This window comes from Phoca vitulina, unplaced genomic scaffold (genome assembly GCF_004348235.1).
Source record: "Phoca vitulina isolate PV1807 unplaced genomic scaffold, GSC_HSeal_1.0 scaffold10, whole genome shotgun sequence".
NCBI classification, from domain to species: Eukaryota; Metazoa; Chordata; class Mammalia; order Carnivora; family Phocidae; genus Phoca; species Phoca vitulina.
Window position 1 is genome coordinate 26500744 of NW_022589713.1, and position 13222 is coordinate 26513965.

At 35.9% G+C, this 13222-nt stretch overlaps 1 protein-coding gene across 7 annotated transcripts in view; it reads right to left on the bottom strand.

Moving 5' to 3' along the window:
* Positions 1-285: 285 nt before the first annotated feature.
* The window catches only part of ANKRD28 (ankyrin repeat domain 28), a 203610-nt gene continuing 190673 nt past the window's right edge, over positions 286-13222 (bottom strand). For all 7 annotated transcript variants that reach the window (XM_032408747.1, XM_032408745.1, XM_032408749.1 and 4 more), the window contains 7 exons: positions 11804-11891; positions 11631-11714; positions 10782-10927; positions 9832-9914; positions 9283-9365; positions 8121-8212; positions 286-2248 (listed from right to left, as the gene is read on the bottom strand). In XM_032408747.1, coding sequence (XP_032264638.1) covers positions 1962-2248; positions 8121-8212; positions 9283-9365; positions 9832-9914; positions 10782-10927; positions 11631-11714; positions 11804-11891 — 863 coding nt within the window. In that variant the 3' untranslated portion in view covers positions 286-1961. The remainder of the gene's footprint in view (positions 2249-8120; positions 8213-9282; positions 9366-9831; positions 9915-10781; positions 10928-11630; positions 11715-11803; positions 11892-13222) is intronic.

Here is a 13222-nt window from a genome sequence, read left to right on the forward strand (position 1 = left end):
AGGTCTCTTTCAATTCTGAGATTCTAGAAAATTCCCTCAGGGAATTCAGAAGAGAATTCCTAAAAGGAAAGAGAAAGCACACATATGTATACTTTTAGAATCCTCTTTTTTTTTCTTTTCAAAAGGTACAATAGAAAATGTAGTCCACTGTCTTTAAAATGCAAATTCACCTTCCTACCACTAGTAATTTAGGAAGGGTCCATTATGACTCCTTTATATTATAAAGAAAAGATGGAGGATTACATTTATAATTTCTGTAAATATTTTAGAAAAAAATGCTTAAAATCTAGTAGTCAATGCCCTAGAAACTTTATAGATTTTTAGGTAATATGCACAGATACAAATACATTATTCATTAAATACAACTCACATCTGTGTTTTATTATACCCTAAAATATACAGGAATCTTGATGTACTGAAAGAGTGCAAGTAAATACAGTATTCAAGCAGTCACTATTTCTATGTACATGCTCATTAATTCTTCAAAAACCCCACAAAATTATCAAATAGATCAAAATACTGTTCTGTGTTTTCACACTTTATATTCAGAAAAACCAGCTGAAATTTACAATGTCATAAAGTTTCCAGTTTCACAATACAAAAAGGATAAAATGAAATTGGGTATCATTTTGTGAAAATTTATGGAACTTTACCCAGATCTGTAAGACCCCCTACATATGTGAAATCATTCTTGCTGGGAAAGTGACAGTTACAGTAAAAGCAGAACCATACAAATTGTTATTTAAAAGCCTAAACATCAGCCTTTCTCTCTCTGTTATTTGAAAGGCAGTCTTCCAATTCGGCAGGCAATTGCTTCTTTCCCCAAGTAGTAGCATGTTTAAATCTGAATAGGACCCAATATAGAAATGCCTTCCAAGAGACCTGATGATGTTAACCTATCAATAACAAGGGATTTTTTTTCTTTTTGATTATTCACTAAACAGTGAAAACAAAAATCCCCCAGTCCATTGTGGAGGCACAAAAGTAACATAAGTGATGAAGGTGTACCATCCAAAGTAGTGAGGTCAAAAACTCCACTCCCCAGGACCACTTAGCTGCAATAGGGTGAAAATAATCTATTTTTTGATTTCATGAAATTTTCTTCTTCTAGGAAATTCTTTACATTTTCAAACAAAAATAGTTCAATTTTAAACCTAAACCATTCAAAACGGCAACGACGGCCCGACCCCAATCTATCTCATGTCTACATCACAAGTATTTTCACCCTGACTGCACTCAGCCAGCTGGTTTTTAATTCTAATATTATAAAAGTTGGAATTTTTAAATTTTTATGTAAAAGAAAAAATGTAAAAATACATCTGCTTTCTCTCATGGTTTAATACAGTATTCGAAGGCTTTCAGATGTTTTCTTTAAAAAAAAAAAATCAACATTTAAAACCAAATCTCAGTTTCATTTTCAGAAATATTTAAGTTTGGTTTAGATAATGTCTCATTTCACCTATTCTGATTTCCACAAAATGGCATTCTATTAAAAAACTTTTAAGTTACTTGGTCCTTTGGCAATTTGCTGTGCACATAATGCCTACTGTACCAAACTTTTATTGCCCTTAATTTAGTTGTAGTTTTACTGGTAAAATTTAAATCTAGTGTCTTTATCTCTTCTTTTACAATAGTGTTGCTTGTGTAAGCAGATTAGGCTGCACAGTGTCCCAAATTATTCCTGGCACTGCAAAACCAAATCAAACAATTCCACAAAGTAATTTGACATCAAAGTGTTTTCCTCTGGTCAAGTCTATTTCAAGATTCTAGAAGTTCCTTTTGTAAAACTTGCCTTTAAAACTCTTCTTCCTAATGTCATCACATTTCTCATATTTGCTCACTCTGCGATCTTTCCTCTTAGGTTGAATTTGTACGTCAATAAGAAAGTGCCTTTTTCCTGAAAAAGCACAATCTGAAGCGTTAGTGTCAGAACTCCTCACTCAGACCCCTGGCTCAGCCTCTTAGTAGGTCTCGGAATCAGAGTCATTGAGCTCGTCCACGTCGGTGTATAAGTACTCCTGTTCTCCGCCAATGTTGTTGAAACTGCAATAGGAGCTAGGTTCATTCCTCATGATGGGCAAGGCTTCAAAGCTGACTGTTTTTGAGGTGTTGGTGTAACGGTTAATGGCATTGAAAGTCAGGGATGATAAAGGGCTACTTGATGAGACAGGCATCATGGTGGCCAAAATGAGAGCTAGGCAATCAGCCACATCCTTATTGGGAGCACAGGCCAAAGCTGGGGTATAGCCTAGAATTAAAGATAAAATTTAAATAATTAAACATCCTGAGATAAGGAAATAAGCCTAATAGCCTTCAGTTTTAGACAGTTTAAATTACTTGGCTTATAATAAAACTGGTTTAACAGAATGATTCAGAAATTTCCAATCAGCAGAAAAGAGTAAAGTCCTAGAAATTTAGGGTGGGAGGAGGCTATATATATATATATATATATACACATACATATGTGTGTGTGTGTGTGTGTGTGTGTGTGTGTATGTATACTATGTTACAGAAGAGGAAACTGAGGCCCAGAGATGGATGATTTCTCCAAGATCTCAAAACTTATCCCTACCCACCTAAATTCACAGAAGATATTGAGCTAGAATTAAAACAAACAAAAATCCTCAGACTGATCAAGCTTCCTTCAGACTGGTGGAAGAATGTTATTAATTTGTAGTAATAATTAGTGCTTACATGCTGAGAAATCTAAATGTGTACAGATTCATGAATGAGGCACTGAGCAGGTGTTCAAAGATGTGTACTGAATGAATGGAATGACACTTGACGGTTGATCAACTTTTCTCTTAGGGACACAGAACACTGAAGAAAAACAGGAGATAAACAGGTAAACTTTAAAAACTCCTAAGTCAAAACCAATGTTTGCTTTTCAACTCTTCCTTTCTTTAGAAGACTGACTTTACACTTAAGGCACCACAAAGTATCAACAAACTAAGTTAACGTTTGGTACCCTGACTGGTACAAGACCCTGTCTTCAAGATGAAGTGAGAGAGAAGATGGTGAGAGCATACCATATGATGCCAAGTTTAGATTATCCCATACGGAACTCTAGCAGCAAATGTCTTAAAGTTTTAATCTACAGCTTCATTTTCTGTTGCACATCTGGACAGTTTTCCCTATTACTATATATACAAATGCTTTAGCTTTCACACTCATATATGTATAGTTGACCCTTGAACAATGTGGGGGCAAGGGGAAGGCTAGGGACACAAACCCCTGCATAGTCGAAAATATACGTACAACTTTTGACTCCCAAAAACTTAACTACTAATAGCCGACTGTCAACTGGAAGCCTTACCAATAACATAAAACAGTTAATTAACATATATTTTGTATGTTATATGTATTATAAACTGTATTTTTATAATAAAGTAAGCTAGAGAAAAGAAAGTCGTAAGAAAGAGAAAATACATTTATAGTACTGTAAAAAATCCAAGTATTAAATGACCTATGTAGTTCAAACCTGTGTTGTTCATGGGTCAATTGTATATATTTTATAATTTTTTATTTATATATTTTTAATTTATTATTTATATTTTATTTATATTTTATAATTTTTTAAATAGCTAAGTGATATATCAAAAAATAAACATTTATGTAACCACTATCCAGATTAAGAAAGAGAATATTACCAGCATATCAGGAGCCCCACATGTCACTTACTAATCACCACCCCTTTTCTCTTCCACAAAGGTAACTACTATCTTGACTTATGTGGTAATCATGGCTGTGCTTTTCTTTCTAGTTATATTCATAAATGCTATAGTATAGTTTTGACTTTTTTTGAACTGAATATAAATGGGATCATATAGTAAGTATTATTTTGTATCTGGCTTCTTTTCCTTAACATTATGTCTGTGAGATTTATCTATGTTGTTGTATATAACTACAGTCAGTTCGTTTTCATTGTTATACATTCCATTACTGTGATTATACCATGGTTTAGTTATCCATTCTAACTACTGGACATTTGGCTGTTTCCTGTTCTCCATGCTATCCCTGTTATCCATGTTATCCATGCTATATTAGCCTTGAGAAAGAAGAAATATTTTTTCCCCTTTATAAATCTCCCCCTTTTTAAGGGTCAAAGGGAACAGCTGATGCCCCTGCAAACTTGACGGGAATGACTGAAGGGTGTGCATTTTTTAATTAAACCTTGTTTCCTCAAAATGAGTAGGAGAGTGCTTCAATGCCCACACTTCTTTCAAGAGCTCTTCTCAAAGTCTGAGGGCGCCTGCTGGACTGTAGGCAGAACAACCCCTCAGGCAGGCCATGATGCCTTGGATGAGACTAAGGGTGGGGTTGGAGAAGAGCATCTCAGGAGTGTTTTGTAATTGGAATATGACAAAAAGCAGGCTCCTCTCCTCTGCATGGAGCTGATATGGTTAGCTAAAGAGAAAAGTAAGAGAAGCAAACAGCCTGAGGTCAAGGGTCTAATCTATCCCATGCAAGTATAAAATATTTTGCTTCCTCCAGAAAATTCATGGAAATATATTGCTATGACCTGTCAACTTTGGGTCCCGATTACTATTTCACATTGCAAAGTGTGTTAGAAGATACCCAGGTGGTCACAGATGATTTTCATTATCATCTGTTATATTATCCCTTCTGTTTATTTATAAGGAAAAAAATATATAAAATACTGAAAATGATCAACAAAGATTTGAATATTAGCTAATGATTCAGTCTCATAATGTGGCCAAACATGTAAGGTTAGCATTTTAGGCTGCTCTTTTTAATCCATATATAGTAGCTATATTTCCAGAAATGTAATTTACTGATAATGAAAATTTCTTTTAAAGCTCTGTGAGTCTGAACTTATAGGTGGTATCATTCACTTCTTTGGATTTCATGACTACACATACTTATGATTCCCAAATCTTTATGTCCAACCTAGATTTTGGTTTTGGTCTCTAGATCCATATGTCCCATTATCCACTTGGGAATTTCCACTGAAATTTTCTCATGCCCCCAAATGAATCTAGCTCTTCCTCCTACATTCCGGTCTTAAACAATGGCACTTCCATCCATCCACAGAGCACTCCAAGCCAGGTGGGATGAGACTTCGTCCCTCACAAAGTCCCAGTGATTCCCTTCATAAGAACTCTAGAAACATTTACATCTTTTCATCTCCAGTGCCTCTACCATAATTCTGGTTACCACTTCCTCTCACTTGTAAATGTTAATTTGTTTTCCCATTCTACTCTTGCTCTCCTTCAGACTAACTGCTAACTTCCTCGTGCACAGATCCTTTTTGCCACTTGATCTAAGAGATTCTGGCACAACTCCAATATTTACAGTGTCCTTTTATCTCTAAATATGCCACTCTCTCTGCTTAGAAAGCTCTCTTCCTACTTTTTTACTTGTCCTTTGGATTTTGGCTTACAGGTCCCTTTTTTGGGATACCTTCTCTGATCCTGCAAGAAAGAGTTTGAACACTCTCTTACATGTTCTCATAGCATTTTAAGTTAACTCCATATGAACCACTTTCAGTGCATTGTAACAGCCTGTTTACACTCCTCTCCATTTAAAGAAGCCGGTCTTATTCTACATCCTATCTTCAGAACTGAGCACAGTGCTTGGCACAATTACTCACCCAACAAATAACCACTCATTATGTCCAAGGACTCTCCTAAGCACTTAGAATTAACACTGAATGCAACTGATATAGACTCCCTGTCCCCGTGGAGCTTATATTCATTCTAGTGGAGGAGACACACAATCAACATAATAAAAAATTAAATTATATACAATATATTAGAAGATAAGCTTTATGTAAAAAAAAAAAAAAAAAGGCGGAAAGAAAGGGCAGGATGACAAGGACTGAGAATGCTGTGGTAGAGGTCTGTAGCAGGTTGTAGTATAAATTGGGTTAGGATAGGCTTCACTAAGAAGATAAAACTTGAGTAAAGATTTGGACAGTTAAGGGATTTACTCAAAGACTTGCTGGAGGACAGAGCGTTCCAGGCAGAGAAAATAGCCAGAACAAAGATCACAATGCACATATATCCCTGGTGTGTAGGGGCTGGCATTGCAGAATGGAGAGAAGAGAGTAGGAGATGAGGTCAGAGAGGAAATAGGACAGCGGACTAATCATGTAGGGCCTTGACGATCACCAGAAGTCAAGTGAGATTCAAATGAGTAGTAGTATCTTGTCACCTATTTTAAAAGGATCCAGGCCAGCGTGGTAAGAATAGAAAAAGTGGAACCATTTTGGATATACTTTGGAGGTGGGTTAGTACTATATGAAGGATTGTACCCTGGGTGTGAGAAAGAGGAGTCAAGGATAACTCCAGGTTTTTGTCCTGAGCAATTACAAGGATGAGAATTGTCATCAACTGAGATCAGGAGGCTGTGGGGAGAAAAGGGTTGGCTGGGAAAGGAGAGAGAGTCAGTTCAGTTCTGGACAGGTTAGGTTTGAGCTGTTTATTAGATATCCATACAGTACTATCAATTAGGCAGCTGGATCTGCAAATGGATCACATCTCTATAGAGATTGTGAGAGGTCTGGGCTGGAGATATAAATCCAGAAATTCTCAGCATGTAGGTAGTATCAAAGAACCAAAGGACTGGATATAGACAGGGGAAGCAAAAAGAACCAAGGACTGAGTCCTAGAGCCCTCCAATATTAAGAAGTTAGGGAGAAACTTTACAAAAGAAACTGAGAAGGAATAACTAGTAACACAGGGTGAAAACCAAAAAAGTGTGAAGTCCTAAAAGCCAAGTAAAAAAAGTTTAACAAAGAGAAAAGTATATAGAAACTAATCTAATGTTGCATGTTAATTATGTCTCAATTAAAAAAATTATAAAATAAAAAACAAATTTCAGTTCCAGTGAATTTGGTTACTTAATCCAACCATCAAAACAGCAAGTTACGAACCCTAACCCAGTTAATCAATTGAAGGAACCAGGTATTTGTGAATGAAGGCAGACTGGATTCACCTACAAAAGGATACTGTAATCAAATCAAATGACTCTCCCTCTTAACCTGACCTAAAGTGATCTGTACCTATTTATCCATGTAACAAATGTGCAGCATAAAGGAAAATATGGAGATTATTTGGGGAAATATTGGACACTTGCTATGACAGACTGCAGCCTTCACATCCCTAGTTACTCCCTTATTCCTATATATTTTAAATTCTATATTAAAACCCTTATTCCTATTAAAAAAAAAGAAAAAGGAATAATCAATTGTGCTAAATTCTGATTGGTCAGGTTCAATGAGAACTAAGAACTGACTCAATATTGTGGAGATCACTGGTGATCTTGAGGACAGTGTAGCAGTATGGTGGGGGCAAAAATATGACTGGGGGGGCCTCAGGAGAGAATGAAAGAGGGGAAGAATTGGGCACAGCAGGACAGCCAACACTTGAGTAATTGTGCTGCAAAGGGGAAGAAAGAAATATCAGTAGTTGCAGGAATAGTTAGATTAATGGAAGATTTTTTTTAAGCTTTTATTTACTTAAGAGAGAGAGAGAAAGAAAGCATGAGCAGGAGGGGGAGGGGCAGAGGAGGAAGCAGACTCCCCACTGAGCAGGGAGCTCGATCCCAGGACACCGAGATCATGACCTGAACCAACGGCAGACGCTTAACCAACTGAGCCACCCAGGTGCCCCTTAACAGAAGATTTTTTAAGATGAGGAAAATAATGTTTATATACACATGGGAATAATCTAGGAAGAGTCCTACAAAAAGTCCTTGTTATAGGACACAGTGATGAATTGCTAAGTGACAGTCTCAAATAGGCATAAGGGGATAGGATCATGAATAGTGGGAAGATTAACTTTAGATAAGAACCTGGCTCTTAAGGGCCTTGATAAGTATTTGCTGACAGAACAAATTCTTTGAATACTAAGACGGACGGAAGGTGATAACACTAAACCAAAGTTAGTGAAATTCGGAAGTTCATCTGTTATATAGACTTTTCTTATTTTTCTTGCTCTTACTCCCTTTGCCACAAAGTACTATTCAGTATTAATTTCCGCTCTCCTCTTCGACCAATACAAAATATCCACATTTACTTCACTTCAAATACGGATTGAAAGATAAAAGCTTCTAGTAAAATATAGGTTAATGAAAGAAAATACAGAACTACTTACCATTTTCATCTACTGCAAGCACACTTGCTCCTTTCCCCAAAAGTTCCTGAACCACCATTGTCAGCCCATTTCGGGCAGCAACATGCAGAGGTCTGGGGGGAAAAATACTGCATTTATGTACACACAGAGAGGTACATGGCCCTGAGTGTACACACACACACACACACACACACACACACACACACTTCCTCTCTCTCTCTCAATCCTGGTTGTTGAAGGGCATTTTCGCTAAGTTGTGATGACCAAGAAATACAAAATTGAGGCACCCAGTCCTAACAGCAATACAGATGGGAATGGGGGACAACAAAATGAATGTGCAGAGTGAGCTGCCAAACCCCGCAATGTGCATAAACATAGCACTGTCCCCCCAGCAATCCACCTTTACCAACACCTTTTGTTTGTTTCAAACAAAGATAGTGAGTCTAAGACTCAATGTTTAAGAAGATTTTACTAACTAAACTGCATTCTTAAGTTGTTTTAAGAATGAGGTGGGCAAATACATATTATAGAATATACAATAAAACCCATTAATTCAATAGCACAAATTTTAATAGGCTTTGAAAATAACTTACAGGTTCTATGACTAATTTTTAGGACCCTCAGGAGATCTGACTGATACGTGAATAGGAACCAGTATTAAAAATATATAGATATTTTTTAAAACCAAGACTCAAAGTAGAATAGCCAATGGAAATTGGGAGAGAAAATCGGAGACTTCAATCTAAGATCTAAGCAGTCACTCGAAAGATGGCTGCTCACATTAAGAACTTGATTCTTTCTGAAATCTCTCTAGTTTACAGACACATGTCAAGCTTTTTACCTCATTTATTGCTGGGGTCAAATAACATTATTCCAGTTGATTTCCATAAAACATACAGAACAGTATTACTTTCCTATATAAAATTATGGGTTGGATCAAGAAAAAACACAGTATTTTCAATAATGAAGTTTCAGTACAAAACCTTTTTAAATAATAAGCCTTTTAATTGTAATGACTTTAGAAATGAGTTTTGGAAATTATAAAAATTATAAAAACTGTTCTTTACTTAAACTGCTTCTGTGACTGAGACTGATTCCAATGGTCCCATGTTAGAAAAAGAACCTATTAATCATTTTTATAATTATAGGTCACAAGGTTTACACCAGACATGAAAATACTCACGTTTGCAAGGCTGCATTGGTTGCATTGATGAGGTTTCTATCTGTTATCTTTTCCAGTATTAACAAGGCACTAGTTTCATGACCCTAAAATTATGGCAAATAACTCTTAAAAACTTAGATATCATTAAAGATAAATATATAAACTCAATAAACCATAACTCTTGTCCATACAATATATACATCACCATATATATGCCATGAATTTTTTTTTGGCTAATAATGCCTCAAATATTGGTCCAAATATGTTGGTGGAATAGGTTAGGGGAGAAGACAGGAATATTTAAGACTGGAGAGATTAAAGGAAGACAATAATTACGTTTAGGCTAACACTCCAAAACTTACTTGGCCCACTGGAGACTTTCATATATCATGGTGCCTAAAAGGGCAGTATTTTTTTTCCCCCCTCAAGAAATCTGATGCCAGTGATCAGTAAAGAGGTTTGATCTCTAGCTCTGTTCACTTCGGTGAAGTAGGAAAGCTTCCCTAAGTTTGGGAAAAATGCCACTGTTGATATAAACAATGAAAACATATCCTTAAAATGTGTACCTACCTTGCTGCAAGCCAAATGGAGGGCGGTGTTTTTACTGTTATCTTGTAAAGTCAGATCTGCACTAGCACTGCTAACCAGCATCTCTGGGAGGAAAAATTGCATCAAGTCTTATATTTATGAACACATATCTTAGATTACTAATAAACTCACTGTACAGAAATAAAGATACAAAGCAACAATATCCCTCTAGTGAAAGTTTAAGAAAAATACTGTAACCTAAAATGTACATACTATATCATCACATTATCCTGTAAGTCACAGACACAATGGCAACTAACATTTATGCTGTGAGAGCTTACTAAATTTCAAATACTGCGTTAAGCACTCTGGATTCATACTCTCACAATAATCCTACACAGTAGGCACTGTTAATTTTCTCAACTTTAAAAATGAAAAAATTGAGTCATAAGGTCACTTAATTGGTAGATCTAGGACTCCTATGCAGTCCATCTAACTCCAGAGCCAGGGTCTTACCTGCTATCTTACACTGCCCTGTTATAGTAACACTGTTTAATCATCAAGGGCAAATGAAAACATTGTGGCCCTAGATAAAAATGTGGGTTGAAAGTGGGTTAAAGGTTTTATTTATTTATTTAAAAAAAAGATTTTATTTATTTATTTGACAGAGAGAGACACAGCGACAGAGGGAACACAGGCAGGGGGAGTGAGAGAGGGAGAAGCAGGCTTCCCACGGAGCAGGGAGCCCGATGTGGGGCTTGATCCCAGGATCCCGGGACCATGACCCGAGCCGAAGGCAGATGCTAACGACTGAGACACCCAGGTGCCCCGAAAGTGGGTTAAAGGTTTTAAATCTCAGGAGTGGGGAGTTAACTGTGGCAAATTTGACAGAGTCAGAAGGCTTGGGATCTTAGTTTTCCATAAGTTAAACACACATAAGCAATATAGCATTATAGCATTAGAATAATACAAGCCTTAACCAGTGTCTTTACCAACTGTATTTGTCTGTCCATTTTCTGCAGCCATCATGAGAGGTGTTTTCCCAGAAGAGTCTATAGAATTGACTTGAGCATTATGGCTGAGCAGCAGCTGTAAACACTCTATGTGGTCTGTGAAGGCGGCCGCATGGAGAGGGGTTCTGTAATACAAAGAAATGGGAAGACTTCACTAAATTTGTTTGTCATATACTCTAGAAAAAACTATTCCTGAATTTATGACAAGCAATTTTCAAAGGTTTACATAATTAGGCTATAAAATCACTGCCTGATACAAATAGGCTTAATGGAGCTTACTAATTTTTGCCAGACTAATTTGTATTTCTGATAATATAAAAGGCCCTTAAACTAGTATAACATAAAATTGCTAAAAAAAATTATATCACTAAGGAAATTTTAGAAGAAATAAATCCTGATCCAACATTGCCACCTAATACAACTGGTGGACTCTCCTCCAGCCTTTATTTATATTTAGAAAACTTTTAACTTTATTAACAATAATCTTTGGTAACAAACATACCTTTAAAAAAGGGGGGGAATCTTACATTTTACAAGTTCTAAAGAAGAAGACTGGCTAAAAATCACAACAACAAAGCCTTTTATGAGAATTATATAATTATATATAAATATTAATAATATTTACTATTATATATAAATATAAATATTACACAAAAATTTATAATGTATTATAAATATTAAGATTTTATAATAATTTGTACTTCCAAATATAAAAATCAACTTTTACTTAATAATGGGTTCTCTGTTAATTCTTCCACACCAGTCTAGTAGTTAAATTTTTTTTTCCTATTGCAAGTCAAGCTATTTTCCACAAGGTTGAATTCCTACCTTCCTTTTGAATCTGTGGCGTTCACGATGCTGGCACCTAAAGTATCAATTAACATTTCAGCAGCACCTTCGTTGTCATTTATCCTGTGTAACGTAACAAAGTGATCACTCTCACAGCAATGGTGTATTTCTTAAATAGTCAAACGAAATCTGATTCATCTGCCTTTACTTACACAGCACAATGCAAAGGACTGAAAGCATTTCCTTCCATTTTCTGGAAAACTTCCTGTTCTAAAAGAAGTTCTACACATGTCTCATGACCTAAATAAGTAAATGAGAATCAGATATTAAAATCCAAAAAAGATAATGAAGTGCCCAAATACACCCACATATGCCTAACACAAATAAGAAAAAACTTTACGTGGATTAAAAGTAACTGAGTTCACTGAATGCATTAAACATCATATTTTTAGGAGTTTTAAAATCCAAAGTACAATCTCAAGACCTGAAATTCAGAAGCTTCTTGTAATTTTATAGCAGTTTATTACTGACACAACAAATATTTGTTTTGTGGGGAAAAAATTTACTATTGTTAATCTTTTTCATGATGACCGGTTAGAGATATTCAGTCATTTTTAAAAAAGTCTTATTTATATAGCATAATATAACTTTAAAATTAATACATATTTATATAGCATCAAAAATGTAAATATTTTCTGATTTTAGTAATGAGCTAATGATAAAATCTCAAATACTACAGTAGTGTCTAGAAGGAAAAAGTACATGTCCCTGTCCCCACCACCATCTCCAGTTCCACTTTCTAGACTGTAACCACTATTACCTTAATAGTTCCAGGAAATTTCTAGGCATATACAACTGCATGCACATAAACATGTACTACTTCCTTTTAAAATTTTTATGCAAATTTTTAATTCTGCAACTTGCTTTTCACTTTAATAAACTGCATACATCCTTCCATAAGAGCATATATAGAAATCTTATTCTTGAATCTTTGGAAAAACTTCACAGCATTAAAGTGTATTATAAATGATTTTAATTTCTAATTATGTATTTTGAGGTGACTGCTAGTTTGCTTCTGTTATATTACCAAACATGCTGTAATGAAATATTCCAGTACTTTATTTAAAACATTTTTTTTAGATTTTATTTATTTTTGTGCACCTGCGCGAGTGACGGGGAGAACCAGGGGGAAAGGCAGACTCCCTGCTCTGAGCCTGCTGGGATCATGACCTGAGCTGAAGGCAGACACTTAACCCACTGAGCCACCCAAGCGCTCTCCGGTACTTTTTTTTTTTTTAAAACAAGTATTTTTGTAGGATAATTTCCTAGAAATGATATTGCTGGGTTGAAGGACAAGTATAGATTACTGATAGGTATCAGGCCCACAGTTTTTATTTATTTATTTTTAAAGATTTTATTTATTTGAGAGAGAGTGCGCACATGTGCGCATGTGAGTGGGGGGAGGAGTAGAGGGAGAGGGGGAGCGAGAATCTCAAGCAGACTCTGGACTAAGTGCAGAGCCAGACACTGGGCCAATCCCACAGCCCAGAGACCATGACCTGAGTCGAAATCAAGAGTCGCTCAATGGACTGAGCCAGTCAGGTTCCCAGGCCCACAGTTTTTGAAGACAG